This window comes from Leptodactylus fuscus, chromosome 7, assembly GCF_031893055.1.
Source record: "Leptodactylus fuscus isolate aLepFus1 chromosome 7, aLepFus1.hap2, whole genome shotgun sequence".
NCBI lineage: Eukaryota > Metazoa > Chordata > Amphibia > Anura > Leptodactylidae > Leptodactylus > Leptodactylus fuscus.
The window spans coordinates 148497794-148516795 of record NC_134271.1 but is presented as its reverse complement, the minus strand read 5'-3'; the positions used below and the strand labels follow the sequence as shown (position 1 = coordinate 148516795).

The 19002-nt window shown below is 38.1% G+C and overlaps 1 protein-coding gene across 1 annotated transcript; it reads left to right on the top strand.

Moving 5' to 3' along the window:
* The first annotated feature begins 3474 nt into the window (after window positions 1-3474).
* NHLH1 (nescient helix-loop-helix 1) lies at window positions 3475-17336 on the top strand. Its single transcript, XM_075283242.1, has 2 exons — window positions 3475-3639; window positions 16470-17336. Exon 2 carries the CDS (start codon window positions 16721-16723, stop codon window positions 17108-17110), a length of 390 nt encoding a protein of 129 aa, XP_075139343.1. The 5' UTR covers window positions 3475-3639; window positions 16470-16720; the 3' UTR covers window positions 17111-17336.
* Window positions 17337-19002: the final 1666 nt, after the last annotated feature.

The window sequence follows — 19002 nt, the reverse complement described above, 5'->3', positions numbered from 1 at the left end:
AGCTTCTTCTCTTCTTTCTTTCACTCGGATGACTGTAACGAAGGAGGCAGACAAGGAGAGGATGCTGGAAGACCTCAACCTGTCATGGATAAACGTGGGCTTACCAATCATCTTGGCAAGCAATGAGGAGTCCACCATCCAGGTTATCAGACCTGTCAATTTCCACCTCCATAGGTAGGAGCAGGAACCCTGCTCAGGTAAGTTGTTTTGGCCCTGAACTGCCCAAAACCTGCTGAGGATGACTGCCGTATTCCTAACAGCACTGATACCACAGTCAGAGCTTCCGCCGCCATGTCTACCCTCACCTGCACTCATCAGAAGGCTGATGGAAATGGCCACGGTAGGGGGTACATCCCAGGGCGGCAGGACACCAACATGGACCAGCGCCCACTGCTAACCCTGGTGTCTGATGGCATATAAAGGAGGAGGAGTGGGTGGAATCTCACCAGACCTGGAAGGAGAAGCTGACTCAGAATTATGAAGAACATGCCCTGGATTAAGATGTCTGTGGGCTAGTGCACTTGCCCTGAGACCCCTCTGTCTATCACTCCTTGCTCTACCTAGGTGAGCTGCAATGGAAGCCAATCACAGACCTCAGTGGTGACCCCAGGTAAGTGACGTCATCCAGGAGGCCAGAAGAGGACACTGAGGGATCGCCAGACACCGTAAGGAGATCTAAGAGAGTAGAATAGTGATTCATGGGTGACAAAACCCAAAAGCTTCAGGTTTAGGTCAAGACCGAAACATTTTAAAAATTTAGGTTGAATATGGTTCGTTCTGAAATGTTTCTCTGGGTGGCCGCCATGGACACCCCGCATTTCATGACCCAACTTTGACTTGACTTCCAACTTGCAACTTGACTTCCCCAACCTTTTATTGATAACAAGCGCCAAGTCGCAACGTGTGTGTAGGCCGTACAATGTGTGTATAGGCCGTACAACGTGTGTGTAGGCCCTAGAACGTGTGTGTAGGCTGTACAACGTGTGTGTAGGCCGTACGACGTGTGTGTAGGCCCTAGAATGAGTGTGTAGGCTGTATAACGTGTGTGTAGGCCCTAGAACATGTGTGTAGGCCGTACAACGTGTGTGTAGGCCGTACAAAGTGTGTGTAGGCCGTACAAAGTGTGTGTAGGCCGTACAAAGTGTGTGTAGGCCGTACGATGTGTGTGTAGGCCCTAGAACGTGTGTGTAGGCCGTACAACGTGTGTGTAGGCCGTACAGAGTGTGTGTAGGCCGTACAGAGTGTGTGTAGGCCCTAGAACGTGTGTGTAGGCCCTAGAACTTGTGTGTAGGCTGTACAACGTGTGTGTAGGCCCTACAACGTGTGTGTAGGCCCTAGAACGTGTGTGTAGGCCGTACAAACTGTGTAGGCCGCAGTTTTGACTCGCCGGCGGGAGAGTCAATAGGTGCAATGGCGTTCCACCTGTGTGTCCATCCGGATTGTACCAAGACACGGATCGGTGCGATGACTCGGCAGTGACACACAAATATGCAGAGTGTTCATCAGTCATCGCCATGTCTTAGTTACCCATAGTAACCAATTGCAACGCAGCTTTCATTTCTTATGGCACTTTTGAAAAATGAAAGCTGAGCTGTGATTGGTTGCTATGTGCAACTAAAACACCTCATAAGTCTGCCCCATAGGACACAAGCACTCGCTATAATGGTACGGCGGCCTGTGTGGTGAGAGGACTTACCGGAACGTGACCGCGGAGCGAGGAGTCTACCACCCACACCAGACAGGAGGGAGCGGAGGGGTTACTAATAAATTGTGCCCCCCCCCCCCCCCCGCCCCATATCACAAATTATTAGGTGCAGTATTATTATCATACAGGAGGGGACGCTCCAGTGACTGACTGCAGGATTATAATCTGATGTCACCGCCAACCTCTAGGGACAGCGCAACCTCCGCCGCTTTCTAGATACTGTACGCGATTGTCTGCTGATCTGCAGAACATCGCGCTGACATATAGAGAGAGATATATCCTGCAGATTGTTACACCACTGACCCCTATAAAATCTTCAGAACATTGCACAGACAGATACAGACTGATATATCCTGCAGATTATTACACCACAGACCGGAAATCTGCAGAACATCGCACTGACAGACACAGAGCGATATATCCTGCAGATTGTTACACCGCTGACCCCTATAAAGATCTGCAGAACATAGCGCTGACAGATATAGAGCGATATATCTTGCAGATTATTACACCGCTGACTGGAAATCTGCAGAACATCGCACTGACAGACACAGAATGATATATCCTGCAGATTGTTACACCACTGACCCCTATAGAGAGATATATTCTGCAGATTATGACACCACTGACCGGAGATCTGCAGAACATCGCACTGACAGATATAGAGAGGTATATTCTGCAGATTATTACACCACTGAACTGTGATCTGCAGAACATTGGACTGACAGATACAAAGTGATATGTCCTGCAGAATATTACACCATTGACCCCTATAGAGATCTGCAGAACATCGCATTGACAGATAAAGAGTGATATATCCTGCAGATTATTACACCACCGACCCCTATAGAGATCTGCAGAACATCGCACTGACAGATAAAGAGCGATATATCCTGCAGATTATTACACCCCTGACCTCTCGAGTCACTCGCAGAACATCGCTCTTTCCTAGCTCCACGTTTAAAAAAAGCCCTCGCCCACCATCTCCGAAACAGTCGCCTTTAACTCTTTGCCCGCTGCGCTCCCACCTGCGCCCCTCACCTGCCTCGCCGCCCCGCAGACACTCACAACCCCTTACCCGCCGCTCCGCACACGGTATCCTGACAGGAAGACGCGACGCGTTTCCAAGTTGCTGAATAATTAAAGCAAACAGCGAAGCGCATTATTAGGAAAAAACAGAAATAGAAAGGAGCCGCATTTACCCCATAACTCATCGCCATAAAGTAATAATAACGTTATTACGGGGACCTATAAAATATGCATGGTGCCATCCCCCCCCCCCCCGTTAACGCCGCAGTTTCTCGAGTAGTGCAAAAGTTCACGACATCCTGTCCAAAACCCAACTTTATTTGGCGCCTTGGAGGGGACGAGGTCCTAAGTCCTGGCCGTAGGTTGGGCGTGGGGGCCTGTAATGTGGCGGCTGGTCCCGGCTGTCACTTTCCCCTGATTGACTGTCCCCGGCCCCTGTATCCCGGCTCCCTCTCCCTCCTATCTATCCCCCTTCTCTTTATGAAATATGCATGCCGAACAGATGTCCTCATCCCCCAGCCAGTCCTGGTCCTCTCCCTCTGCCCCTCAGCCAAGTCACCGGAGCTCTTCCAACGCCTCCCTCTCCCGTCCCCAGGGTTTTCCCATTCTGCCAGCCAATGTCTTGCCATCCCAGCTGTTTAATATGTATGATGGAAGGCTCTGCCGCGGCCAATGAGAGCGGCCACCTCTTCCTCATGTGGTGTGCTCCGTGTCACCCTATATATATAAATATATGGGACGCCTATACACATGGGTGTATGTCTACCGACGTCCTATATGTGTGGCCGGGATCTGACCAGAGAAACTTCCCACCTGGACCCCGGGAAGGAAACTTTACCTGACGCTGAGACCCTCCCTGTATACATGGATACCTGAGGAGGAGGGGGCAACACTACAATGTGCAGGTAAGGGCTGGGGGGCCGATGATACGGGGGAGTCACTGGGGCAATAGGACTGTGAGTGATTCACTACATGGGTATGTATAGCATGGGGGAGAGAGAGACAAAGTTCATAATGAAAGAATAGATCATAGAATTATCTATCCATCTATTTCCTATGTATTGGAGGAGAGATCATCTCTGGACTGGCGTCACTGTAACACTGAGTTGTCGTCATGAAAAGTAATCAATTAAAATATTGTCTGTCTATCTCCTATCTATCTATCTATCTATCTATCTATCTATCTATCTATCTATCTATCCAATCTCTAATATCTATAATTCTATATATCCATATAATATCTGTCTATAAATCTATGCAGTTGTATCCATTTATGCATTTGCTTATCAATGCATCTGATATTTGTCTCACCTCTAGTATCTATAATTGTATCTATCTATCTATCTATCTATCTATCTATCTATCTATCCATCTATCTCCTATCTATCTATCTATCTATCTATCTATCTATCTATCTATCTATCTATCTCCTATCTATCTATCTATCTATCTATCTATCCATCTATCTCCTATCTATCTATCTATCTATCTATCTATCTATCTATCTCCTATCTATCTATCTATCTATCTATCTATCATCTATCTATATCCTATCTATTTATGTATCTATCTATCTATCTATCTATCTATCTCCTATCTATCTATCTATCTATCTATCTATCTATCTCCTATCTATCTATCTATCTATCTATCTCCTATCTATCTATCTATCTATCTATCTATCTATCTATCTATCTATCTATCATATATCTATATCCTATCTATCTATTTATCTATCTATCGCCTATCTATCTATCTATCTATCTATCTATCTATCATCTATCTATATCCTATCTATCTATCTATCTATCTATCTCCTATCTATCTATCTATCTATCTATCTATCTATCTATCTATCTCCTATCTATCTATCTATCTATCTATCTATCATATATCTATATCCTATCTATCTATTTATCTATCTATCTCCTATCTATCTATCTATCTATCTATCTCCTATCTATCTATCTATCTATCTATCTATCTATCTCCTATCTATCTATCTATCTATCTATCTATCTATCTATCTATCTATCTATCCATCTATCCATCTGTCCTGGGCCAGTATGGGTTACGCAGTCCCTTTGTCTGTAAAGTTGATGGCAGTGGTTTTGGTGAGTGGAGGGCTCTGGTTGTCACCTGGCATCTGTCGGGGTAATGTCGGAGTGGCCCAGTATGGCAGTCATATGCTTCCTCCCCGTCTAGGGTGGTTTCCTCTCCACTGACAACAACAAACAATGTTCAGCACCATTTCCCACATTGCCATGGGCCGCCGCCTTACCCCATTACTCAGTAGCCCATGGTCATCACACAGTTACTCCCGGCACAGCACCCCCAGATGGACATGCCCATCCCCTACTGAATGGCAGCTGTCAATCAAATGCTGCTTTGGAATTGACAGCTCGGAGAGTGAACACAACACCCGACGGGTAACTGTGTGTATGTAGCATGGAGGCATGGAATATCACCCAAGAGATAAATGTCCTTGTCATAGGAGCTTACAATCTAACTGCAGCCACGTACAGGAGCCCATGTGTTATATACCCATAAAGTCATAGCACAGAATAAGAAAGGGATTCCGGATGTTGTAGGACTTTCTATAAATCTGTTCACAACTTGGTGAATCTTTTGAAAAAAATATTTACTTTTATTATTATGTTGTTGTTCATTTTTATATAATGTAAGAGATATAATTATTAATATTCTAATGTATATGACTGATCAGGTATTGTTACTTTATATTACTTCTATCTTATTTTATATTAAAAATGGAAAATATATAAAGTTTCCATCTATCTATTAATCTATCTATCATCTATCTATCTATCTATCTATCTATCTATCTATCTCCTATCTATCTATCTATCTCCTATCTATCTATCTATCTATCTATCTATCTATCTATCTATCTATTAATCTATCTATCTATCTATCTATCTATCTATCTATCTCCTATCTATCTATCTATCTATCTATCTATCTATCTCCTATCTATCTATCTATCTATCTATCTATCTATCTATCTATCTCCTATCTATCTATCTATCTATCTATCTCCTATCTATCTATCTATCTATCTATCTATCTATTTATCTATCTATCTATCTCCTATCTATCTATCTATCTATCTCCTATCTATCTATCTATCTATCTATCTATCTATCTATCTATTAATCTATCTATCATCTATCTATCTATCTCCTATCTATCTATCTATCTATCTATCTATCTATCTATCTCCTATCTATCTATCTATCTATTTATCTATCTATCTCCTATCTATCTATCTATCTATCTATCTATCTATCTATCTATCTCCTATCTATCTATCTATCCATCTCCTATCTATCTATCTATCTATCTATCTATCTATCTCCTATCTATCTATCTATCTATCTCCTATCTATCTATCTATCTATCTATCTATCTCCTATCTATCTATCTATCTATCTATCTATCTATCTATCTATCTCCTATCTATCTATCTATCTATCTATCTATCTATCTATCTATCTATCTCCTATCTATCTATCTATCTATCTCCTATCTATCTATCTATCTATCTATCTATCTATCTATTAATCTATCTATCTATCTATCTATCTATCTCCTATCTATCTATCTATCTATCTATCTCCTATCTATCTATCTATCTATCTATCTATCTATCTCCTATCTATCTATCTATCTATCTATCTATCTCCTATCTATCTATCTATCTATCTATCTATCTATCTATTTATCTATCTATCTATCTCCTATCTATCTATCTATCTCCTATCTATCTATCTATCTATCTATCTATCTATCTATTAATCTATCTATCATCTATCTATCTATCTCCTATCTATCTATCTATCTATCTATCTATCTATCTATCTATCTCCTATCTATCTATCTATCTATCTATCTATTTATCTATCTATCTATCTCCTATCTATCTATCTATCTATCTATCTATCTATCTATCTCCTATCTATCTATCTATCTATCTATCTATCTATCTATCTATCTATTAATCTATCTATCATCTATCTATCTATCTATCTATCTATCTATCTATGTATCTATCTCCTATCATCTATCTATCTATGTATCTATCTCCTATCATCTATCTATCTATCTATCTATCTATCTCCTATCTATCTATCTATCTATCTATCTATCTATTAATCTATCTATCATCTATCTATCTATCTATCTATCTATCTATCTCCTATCTATCTATCTATCTATCTATCTATCTATCTATCTATCTCCTATCTATTTCATATCTATCTATCTATCTATCTATCTATCTATCTATCTCCTATCATCTATCTATCTATCTATCTATCTATCTATCTATCTATCTCCTATCTATCTATCTATCTATCTATCTATCTATCTATCTATCTATTTATCTTCTATCTATCTATCTATCTATCTATCTATCTATCTATCTCCTAGCTATCTATCTCCTAGCTATCTATCTCTTATCTATCTATCTATCTATCTATCTATCTATCTATCTATCATCTATCTATCTATCTATCTATCTATCTATCTCCTATCATCTATCTATCTATCTATCTATCTATCTATCTATCTATCTATCTCCTATCTATCTATCTATCTATCTATCTATCTATCATCTATCTATCTATCTATCTATCTATCTATCTCCTATCTATCTATCTATCTATCTATCTATCTCCTATCTATCTATCTATCTATCTATCTATCTCCTATCTATCTATCTATCTATCTATCTATCTCCTATCTATCTATCTATCTATCTATCTATCTATCTATCTATCTCCTATCATCTATCTATCTATCTATCTATCTCCTATCATCTATCTATCTATCTATCTATCTCCTATCTATCTATCTATCTATCTATCTATCTATCTATCTATCTATCTATCTCCTATCTATCTATCTATCTATCTATCTCCTATTATCTATCTATCTATCTATCTCCTATCTATCTATCTATCTATCTATCTATCTCCTATCTATCTATCTATCTATCTATCTATCTCCTATCTATCTATCTATCTATCTATCTATCTATCTATCTATCTATCATCTATCTATCTATCTATCTATCTCCTATCTATCTATCTATCTATCTATCTCCTATCTATCTATCTATCTATCTATCTATCTATCTATCTATCTCCTATCTATCTATCTATCTATCTATCTATCTCCTATCTATCTATCTATCTCCTATCTATCTATCTATCTATCTATCTATCTATCTATCTATCTCCTAGCTATCTATCTCCTATCTATCTATCTATCTCCTATCTATCTATCTATCTATCTATCTATCTATCTATCTATCTATCTATCTATCTCCTATCTATCTATCTATCTATCTATCTATCTATCTATCTCCTATCTATCTATCTATCTCCTATCTATCTATCTATCTATCTATCTATCTATCTATCTCCTAGCTATCTATCTCCTATCTATCTATCTATCTATCTATCTATCTATCTATCTCCTATCTATCTATCTATCTATCTATCTATCTATCTATCTATCTATCTATCTCTCTCTCTATCTATCTATCTATCTATCTATCTATCTATCTATCTATCTATCTATCTATCTATCTATCTATCTATCTATCTATCTATGTATCTCTCCCGTCACATGTACACTGCATAGAAGGTGGAGGTCTGTGAGGATTTCACTGGCAGGGGCGATATTGTACACAAAGGGACAATTACCAATTCTGTCCCATTGATCACTGACAAACTCCTAACTTGTGACAGATGGGCGATTCAATACCGAGCCGTATGTCAGCCTGATAATCTTTTCAGGTCTTTTTGCCCTGTTGAATGTCGCCTTCAAAACAGTTTATACAGTCCAGAATTTTCCAATTTAATTACTTTAAAAAAAACCCCAAAGACTTCAAAAACTTAAAAAATATAAATCTGTATCCAAAAATAATTTACTCGCAAAATACAAAATCTTCACATTATTACTTCATAACGGGTAAATTATTTATAACCCTCATGTCAATAAAATTGATTGAATTTTCCTTTTCATTGGGAACAAATGGAAATTGTAAGAATTTTTTTAGTGTATGACTTTATCTTAGAATATTATTTAACTTTTCGAAGTAAAATTCAAAAATTTTTCTATCGCTAATTTTTGCGTTCACCCATTTTCTTAATTACAAATTGAACAGTATTCAAAAAATGTCAAAATTTCCAAATTACGACCCCTGAAATATTTTCTTTTCATTTCATTATTTTTCCGTTTCGCCTTCTCGAACAAAAAGTTATTTCAACGTTGAAAAAATGGCGGTCAAACTTTCCAAATTACGACCCCTAAATTTTTTCAATTTCATTATTATTCCGTTTCATCTTTTTGAACAAAAAGTTGTTTCGACCCTCAAAATTGTATTAACTTTGATTTCATATTCAAATAAAATATTATATTGTTTGCTAAATTTTAAAAAAATATTCTAACTTTTTGTAAAAAAAAATAATTGTCAGTTACTCGTGACGGTTCCAAGTCCTGTATTGTTTTTAAGGCTATGACGTAATTTTTTCACACCTATCACGGAAAGAGACGACTTGCCTAAATTTTTTAGGCGTGATATTACGCGTTTTAATTATTTCGAAAGCAAAAATGAATTGCCCCTTTAAATTTAATTTAACCCCTTAGAGTCCCGATACGGTTTTTGAACCTGGAAAAACCCAACTTTACGGGATTTACAGGCCATTAGGGAATTTTCTCGGATCACGTTAAATCCCAACTTTCCTTGTTCTCGCGCTTTTTTTTTTTTTTTAGGAGCTCACATTTCATTAAGCAATAAACACCTCTAACGAGGCTCCAGCGGGCCGTGTGATTGCTTATACACAGAGACTCCGCCGCCGCTAGACACTCGATGCCTCTTACGTTTCGTTTCATAGTGCCCAGTTTTCCGGATTGACTATGACACATGAGTGAAGAATAGAGGTTGTTGAACTTTACGACTCGCGTTCCTCTGTCAACGGCCGGCCGCCGAGATCTGAAAACCACATTAATGCCGGCAAAAATCCCATCAAGTCCCGGAGAAATTTCAGAACGTTAATCCCATTGTCCCCACTAATGAGCTGAAAGTGGAGTTACCTCACTCATTAGAAGAAAAAAAAAAGTCATCTCCTCACTGTTCGCAACCCGCTGGGAATACACTGAAAAAAATTTTTAAAAATTTTTTTAATTTTTTTTTAAAAGCTTAAAATAGATAAAATTGAAGGACGAAAAAAGACATGGGGATCAGGAGAGGAAACGTATTCTGGGTACACATAATTTTGCATAGTCGTAGACAACCTCCTGTTAATATAAATCCCCCCCCCCCCCCAAAATCCTTACAATTTAACCCTATCATGTTCTTCAAGGCCGGGGCTCACTTATGTCGTCTTACGCCTGAGGAGTGACGGTTGTGCTTTTTGAGTCACGTGATGCGATTTTTTCCCCAATTTCGGCCTCATCTCTCATTCCTGAAGCGAATAGAAATGTCGTAGTTACTTGAGTGACCAAACTTCTCCGACTAGGCGGTGTCTCCAGCTATTAGATTTTTTTTTTGCTAAACTTTATTGATATTGGATCAGCTGTGACAATGGGCATCCTCCTACGTCTATATACACATGTGTTGTGCCTGCTGTAATTCGATGATGACAATTGTTATAGATGATGGCTGCCGAAATGAAATAATGTCTTCTCTCCTCTGTGTATTTTACACCTTAATCCCCTCGGTGTTCCCAGAATCCAATCTGTAAGATTACATTACTGGTTAGCGAGGTGCCCTGCGATCCACAGCGCCCGGCCAGAGTAATCAGATGAAATCCCAGGCCTGGTACAGAATAGAGGCCATATTTATCCTGTTCTCCTCCTGACAATAGGTGTGCCCATTAATCATCCCCAGCCCCTCCGCCTACCTCCATGTCACCAAGGAATAAGATGGAGAGAGGGGAATGACATGCGGGTATTATCCGGATAAAGTCACCAGAGACCTGCAGCACTTACTACAAATGGCAGAGACAGGGCCTCATGTCTGATCTGGATATGTACAATGAAGCTGTAGACTTCACTCTCGTTATAGATAGATAGATAGATAGATAGATAGATAGATAGGAGATAGATAGATAGATAGATAGATAGGAGATAGATAGATAGATAGATAGATAGGAGATAGATAGATGGATAGATAGATAGATAGATAGGAGATAGATAGATAGATGATAGATAGATAGATAGATAGATAGATAGATAGATAGATAGATAGGAGATAGATAGCTAGGAGATAGATAGATAGATAGATAGATAGATAGATAGGAGATAGATAGATAGATAGATAGATAGGAGATAGATAGATAGATAGGAGATAGATAGATAGATAGGAGATAGATAGATAGATAGATGGATAGATAGATAGATAGGAGATAGATAGATAGATGATAGATAGATAGATAGATAGATAGATAGATAGATAGATAGGAGATAGATAGCTAGGAGATAGATAGATAGATAGATAGATAGATAGATAGATAGGAGATAGATAGATAGATAGATAGATAGATAGGAGATAGATAGATAGATAGATAGATAGATAGATAGATAGATAGATAGGAGATAGATAGATAGATAGATAGATAGATAGATAGATAGGAGATAGATAGATAGATAGATAGGAGATAGATAGACAGATAGATAGATAGCTAGGAGATAGATAGATGGATAGATAGGAGATAGATAGATAGATAGATAGATAGATAGATAGATAGATAGATAGATAGGAGATATATAGATGATAGATAGATAGATAGATAGATAGATAGATAGATAGATATGGATATAATCTATCATCTATCTATCTATCTATCTCCTATCTATCTACTTATCTATCTATCTATCTATCTATCTATCTCCTATCTATCTCCTATCTATCTATCTATCTATCTATCTATCTATCTATCTCCTATCTATCTATCTATCTATCTATCTATCTATCTCCTATCTATCTATCTATCTATCTATCTATCTCCTATCTATCTATCTATCTATCTATCTATCTCCTATCTATCTATCTATCTATCTATCTATCTATCTATCTATCTGGATCTATCTATCTACCTCTGTATATCTCTATCCCTCCATCTCATAACTGTTACTGACTATATTGGGTCCCAGCACTGAGAAGGTTAACATTAATCCCAGCTGTTGGTACTAGGTAAAGCATGTAATCTGGAGTTTATGGCAGATTAAGAGAACATTGTATAGCCGCCAGCCTCCCTCATCCCCAGATCGCCTACACTTACTTTCCATTATAGTCATGGACAACCTGTGGATGGAACTTCTCCAGGTACTTCAAAATCTTAGCACTAGGAGGTGAAGGAAACTCTGAAAACTTTAGTGCACGGGAATGGCCCTAACAAATCATATAGATAGATAAATATATATGAGTTAGATAGATAAGAGATAGATACATAGATAGATAGATATGAGATAGATAGATAGATAGATAGATAGATAGATAGATAGATAGATAGATAGATAGGAGATAGATACATAGATAGATAGATAGATAGATAGATAGATATGAGATAGATAGATAGATAGATAGATAGGAGATAGATAGATAGATAGATAGATAGATAGATAGGAGATAGATAGATAGATAGATAGATAGATAGGAGATAGATAGATAGATAGATAGATAGATAGATAGATAGATAGGAGATAGATAGATAGATAGATAGATAGATAGGAGATAGATAGATGATAGATATGACATAGATAGATAGATAGATAGATAGATAGATAGATAGATAGATAGGAGATAGATAGATAGATAGATAGATAGATAGATAGATAGGAGATAGATAGATAGATAGATAGATAGGAGATAGATAGATAGATAGATAGATAGATAGATAGGAGATAGATAGATGATAGATATGACATAGATAGATAGATAGATAGATAGGAGATAGATAGATAGATAGATAGGAGACAGATAGATAGATAGATAGATAGATAGATAGATAGATAGATAGGAGATAGATAGATAGATAGATAGATAGATAGATAGGAGATAGATAGATAGATAGATAGATAGATAGATAGGAGATAGATAGATAGATAGATAGATAGATAGGAGATAGATAGATAGATAGATAGATAGAGAGATAGGAGATAGATAGATAGATAGATAGATAGATAGATAGATAGGAGATAGATAGATAGATAGGAGATAGATAGATAGATAGATAGATAGGAGATAGATAGATAGATAGATAGATAGATAGGAGATAGATAGATAGATAGATAGATAGATAGATAGGAGATAGATAGATGATAGATATGACATAGATAGATAGATAGATAGATGATTGATAGATAGATAGATAGATGACAGATAGATAGATAGAAGATAGATAGATAGATAGATAGATAGGAGATAGATAGATAGATAGATAGATAGGAGATAGATAGATAGATAGATAGATAGATAGATGATAGATAGATAGATAGATAGATAGATAGATAGAAGATAGATAGATAGATAGATAGATAGATAGATAGGAGACAGATAGATAGATAGGAGATGGATAGATAGAAGATAGATAGATAGATAGATAGATAGATAGATAGATAGATAGGAGATAGATAGATAGATAGATAGATAGATAGATAATACATAGACTCAGCTTGTTGTTTACATGGGCCATAAGGAGGCTATATAGAGGGTGGAGCTTCTATCTATGTCACATTCCCACTGGGACCCCCATGGAGTTGAGACCCTTTCAGACACATTGCACTAAACAGCTGTGTTGGGTTCCATATGTCTCCAGTGGTAGAATCTGTGACATACGGGCTAATTTAATATACACCCCCCCACCCCAGACCCATTCTCCTTCCCCCCTCCCTCCGTGTCTCCTTCCCATCCATCCACCACCTGTCCTGTCTCAGGAGACCCCAGAGAGAAAAATGCATTTTCATTTACATCTATCTTTATGAGCTGCGTTGCGTTCCCCGCAGGCTCCGGCCAGTGCCTTTGGGTGCTCGGTTCCATCTCTCTCATTTGTTCTCCCCGTCAGCTCCACTTAGTGTGAGAGGAAAAGACACTTTACTCACGGAATAATCTTTGACGGTGATATCAGCGCATTTTTCTCTGGCCTGTCATCCATCTTACCCTCGTTCCGGGCTCGTTTCTAGGTTATTTTCTCTCCATTAATGTTTCCGCCACCTTCCCCTGACACATAATATATTTGCCATTACGATGACATCTTATTTTTCATGACTAATGTATTATAGTGTACATATGTACATAGACATCTACGCCCCGCGCGTATACGTACAGTCCCTGTGTCTAAGAGTCCTTGAGTCGTCCTCTTCTGTCAAGAATTAGTTATATCTGTTTCTGGGAAAGCTGGATGATAACCAATATGGCTGCCATGACTATATGCCTACCTATTCCGAAATCCAGACTATGCGGAGATGTTCCCCACTCAGTTACAGCTTGGAGATGTAAATTAGACAAAGAGCTTTTCATATTTTTTTGTATCTGGACTTGGGTCCCGCCATGGGTCCTACATCACCCTCTGTTTCATGCTTTGTTACCTACTAAATGATAATATCTGTTATCTACCCAGAACACCTTAGAAATACATATATATGTATATACACTACAACAATCCAACGTGTAATAACTGAAAACTTTATTCCGTAGTCATGTTAATGGAATAATCCTCTTCTCCAGAAGGATATGGCTGGATCTGGACCCCATTATGGTACCAGAACAGGAGTCAATGGAGAGAGCTAGAGAAATAGATTCAAGATATTTTGACATATATCTAACAATAGTAGAACACCATCCATTGTGTAATTACAGAAAATCTTACTACACAATCCTATCATTGAGAAAGAATGGGCTTGGTCTGTACCGTACTACAATACCAGAACCTACTTTGTAACATTATCACATGAACAGCAGTCAGTAGATTGATAGATACATAGAAAGAAAGATTTAGCTGGATAGATAAATATTAAATAGATAGGTAGATAGAATGATAGATAGATAGATAGATAGATGATTGATAGATAGATAGATAGATAGATAGATAGGAGATAGATAGATGATAGATAGATAGATAGATAGATGATAGATAGATAGATAGATAGATAGATAGATAGATGATAGATAGATAGATAGATAGATAGATAGATAGATGATAGATAGGTAGATAGAATGATAGATAGATAGATAGATAGGAGATAGATAGATGATAGATAGATAGATAGATAGATAGATAGATGATAGATAGATAGATAGATAGATAGATAGATAGATAGGAGATAGATAGATGATAGATAGATAGATAGATAGATAGATAGATGATAGATAGATAGATAGATAGATAGATAGATAGATAGATAGATAGAAAAGAGATAGATAGATAGATAGATAGATATTAGATAGGAGATAGATAGATAGATAGATAGATAGAAAAGAGATAGATAGATAGATAGATAGATAGATAGATAGATAGATAGATAGGAGATATATAGATAGATATAGATAGATAAATAAATAAATAGATAGGAGATAGATAGATAGATAGATAGATAGGAGATAGATAGATAGATAGATAGATAGATAGATAGGAGATAGATAGATAGATAGATAGGAGATAGATAGATAGATAGATAGACAGACAGACAGACAGACAGACAGACAGACAGACAGATAGATAGATAGATAGATAGATAGATAAGTAGATAGGAGATAGATAGATAGATAGATAGATAGATAGATAGATAGATAGGAGATAGATAGATAGATAGATAGATAGGAGATAGATAGATAGATAGATAGATAGATAGGAGATAGATAGATAGATAGATAGATAGATAGATAGATAGGAGATAGATAGATAGATAGGAGATAGATAGATAGATAGATAGATAGATACATAGATAGATAGATAGATAGATAGATAGATAGACTGATAGATAGATAAGTAGATAGATAGAAGAAAGAAAGATAGATAGATAGATAGGAGATAGATAGATAGGAGATAGATAGATAGATAGATAGATATATAGATAGATAGATAGATAGCTTAAACATCTACGATAAACCACAGTATAAATCCATAGCTCACTACGGGGTGCTGGAGGATCGGAAAATGAAGAGGAACCTGAAGCGGATTTCCACCTCAAATTCCTCTAATTTTTTCCGCCATATGAGCCCGGCCTTATTAGTCAGACTCTATTCACACTCATTCTGAGGCCCGAAGATAATTGTTGGCAGGATTTTCTATGATATACCTCTGGTAACGTAGACGACAGTGCGCTTATACAGTAGCGTACTTCGTCTATAGGCTGCCATAGAAATAGGTTTTATCTAGATACTTCTGCATAGACAAATACAGTCGCAGGATTCTCTTTTGATGTACAAGATGTGATGTGAACAGAGCCCAATAGCTGATGATAACAACCATTGACCTATTTATCATGCTGGGAATAAACCTCCATTGTCTCGCCTGGTTTTACAAGGCCCCTAATCGTATTATTTCTTTTTTATTTGGCTTTCCATTCTTCTCCATGGCTTTCCGTCTTCTCCTCCATGCCTTACTATCTCAATCCCATTAAATTCGCTTTTTATCTCGTTGGCACAATTCCCTTCATAGCCATTAAGGAACCTTTTTGTAATTTCTCTATTTCTCTTTTGTTCCAGGGGGAAAAACAAGAACGCGAGAAGAGAGAGGACAATAACGGCTTAGTCTCAGCTGAACACTTTTATGAGTTAAATATTTTCTCTTAAGCCCACAAAGCCGTCACGCGCCCCCCGGAAGAGAAGCGCGTCGCGCCATATCCATCCACTCCAAGGTGATCCATGAGATCCACGAGACACTGTCTTTTGTGAAGCACTTTATCTACCGACCTGGGATCTCCAAGGGGACTTCATTGAAATATCCTGAGAGAGGAATGATGTTGAACTCCGAACAAACAGAAATCCCTGCTCATTCCGAGACTGAATCCGTGTTTAGCGATTGCGGAGGTGGTGGAGGACTCAATGACGCGGGTGGGATCAGTTTATGCGGAGAAACGCGGATTTGCGAAGCCAGCGACGCGGTAAAACGGGAGCTTCAGCACTTGAGTCGAGAGGAGAGGCGAAGACGGAGGAGAGCCACGGCCAAATATCGCACGGCACACGCTACACGGGAGCGCATACGGGTCGAAGCATTCAATTTGGCCTTCGCAGAGTTGAGGAAGCTTCTACCAACTCTTCCCCCCGACAAGAAACTGTCCAAAATTGAGATCCTCCGACTAGCTATCTGCTACATCTCCTATCTCAACCATGTTTTAGATGTGTGATGGCTCCAAGGTGCACTAAATGGGGTTCTATCTCACCCCCTTTGTTTTATGCTGCTGTATTCAGCTCAAACTAGAACTTTATGACAGAGGAGAACCTGTGGGACCATATGTTTTTTTCTTCTGTCACAAATTTTGTAGAGTCCCCCACCTCCCAACTTAGAATGTAAAGCTCCTGCCTTTCAGATTCGATCCATTCTGGTCACCCATTCCATGCTTTCGCCACAAACATAGTGGAGTATCATGTGGACTCAAGACCATCAATCCTAGATACCTACAAACATAGTTTACAAAAGGCCTAGACTTGTTCATCGTTCGTCTGTGAAGAACTCTAAAGATCTTCTTAAGGATCTTGAATAATTGCTAAAACTCTTGAGTTATGGTCAAGTTCATCTGGTTTAGTTAAGATACCTCCACCAACAGAGATATATATATATCCACGCAAGGCACACATAGAAACAGTACTGTGGATTCTATAGGGGCTGATGAGATGAGCAGAGGACATGAGCCTTTGAGTTCTTCCTCTCCAAAAGCACCATGAGATGGACAACCACGGGTGAGGGATGTATCCCAAGGGTGATTCTCACTTCTTAACTTCCTATAGCTCCATTAATTGATCCATCCATATGGCTCATACCGACACCATATGTCCTACATCGAATGACCTCTTGCCTCAATGGAAGGCTACTCAACCCCCCCCCATGTACAGTAACCTATTGGTATAGTTGAATATATATAGTCCGTTTCTAGGCCAGAAGTTACTTATTGAGAATATAGTATCAAATGTGCACTTTCCTTTCATATGAAAGTCAATATCTAGTCGATTAGTCTTTGCTCATTGGACGATAACATAGAGAGCTGAGTCTACGAGTCACTTGTGGTTGGAAGATACATCTTGGTGGGTCATTTACCACTTCACAGATGGGTTACCAAACCCATCCCCAAACCAAAAGTTAGAGGAAAACTCAAGAGGATACGCTACATCGATGACATCCTTGAAGTTTATCTTTAACTTATAAGAAAGAAGATTAACCATTTGATATCTCCAACCTCGAGTCACTTTGAAAGACTCAATGCAACAACCAATACTACCTAATCTAGATAGGAGCATGATGGACAACAATGTAGAATATAAAATGACCTCATAGCCAAAGGTAACATAATCTCTTCCTTACTAACTAGATAGAATACGAATTTGGACCTTTTAATTTTTGCGGATGGAATGTTCTACCTTCTAAGGTACATACCATGTTAAGTTCTCCTAGTTCCTCATGGGTGGTGTTGATTAGAATATGGCGAGAAGGTCACACCACCTTACAAGGGATGAGAAGGTCAACAAGTGCTGAGACCATACATGGTTACATGGTTATATTTGATATTGGTATGGGACTACCTCTCTTGGAAGTCCTTGCCACCCTATGCTCTAACTTAAAGAAGTTGTCCAGTCTATTTTTTACTTACTGTGATCGGAACCAGCACCTGTCCCATGGGTCACTATGTCTCCTTACTTCTCTCCAATTTCCACAGGTCACCTATTCTATGGGGAATGACTGACTATAATAAAGAGGGTAGATGAGGGAGGAGTCAGACTGTCCCGGGGCTGATTGCTGGTTCTGATCTTCTGACCCCAGGTTGGAACCAGCATGGAATTAAAAAAGACTCCATGGACAACCCTTTAACTCGAAATCCTATAACGCTTTCTAGAATCCATAAAATGTACTGAGCAATGGATGGAAGTTCCACCTTGGATTTCTGAGCCATGATATGGAGCTGAAAGGGTTAAACATTACGTCTCCCAAGATCTTGGGGGAAACAAAAACCACCAAGTCATTGGTTTTCATCAAAGTTCTCATCTCACGTTGGTGCTAAATCAATACCCTGCATCCATTATCTTT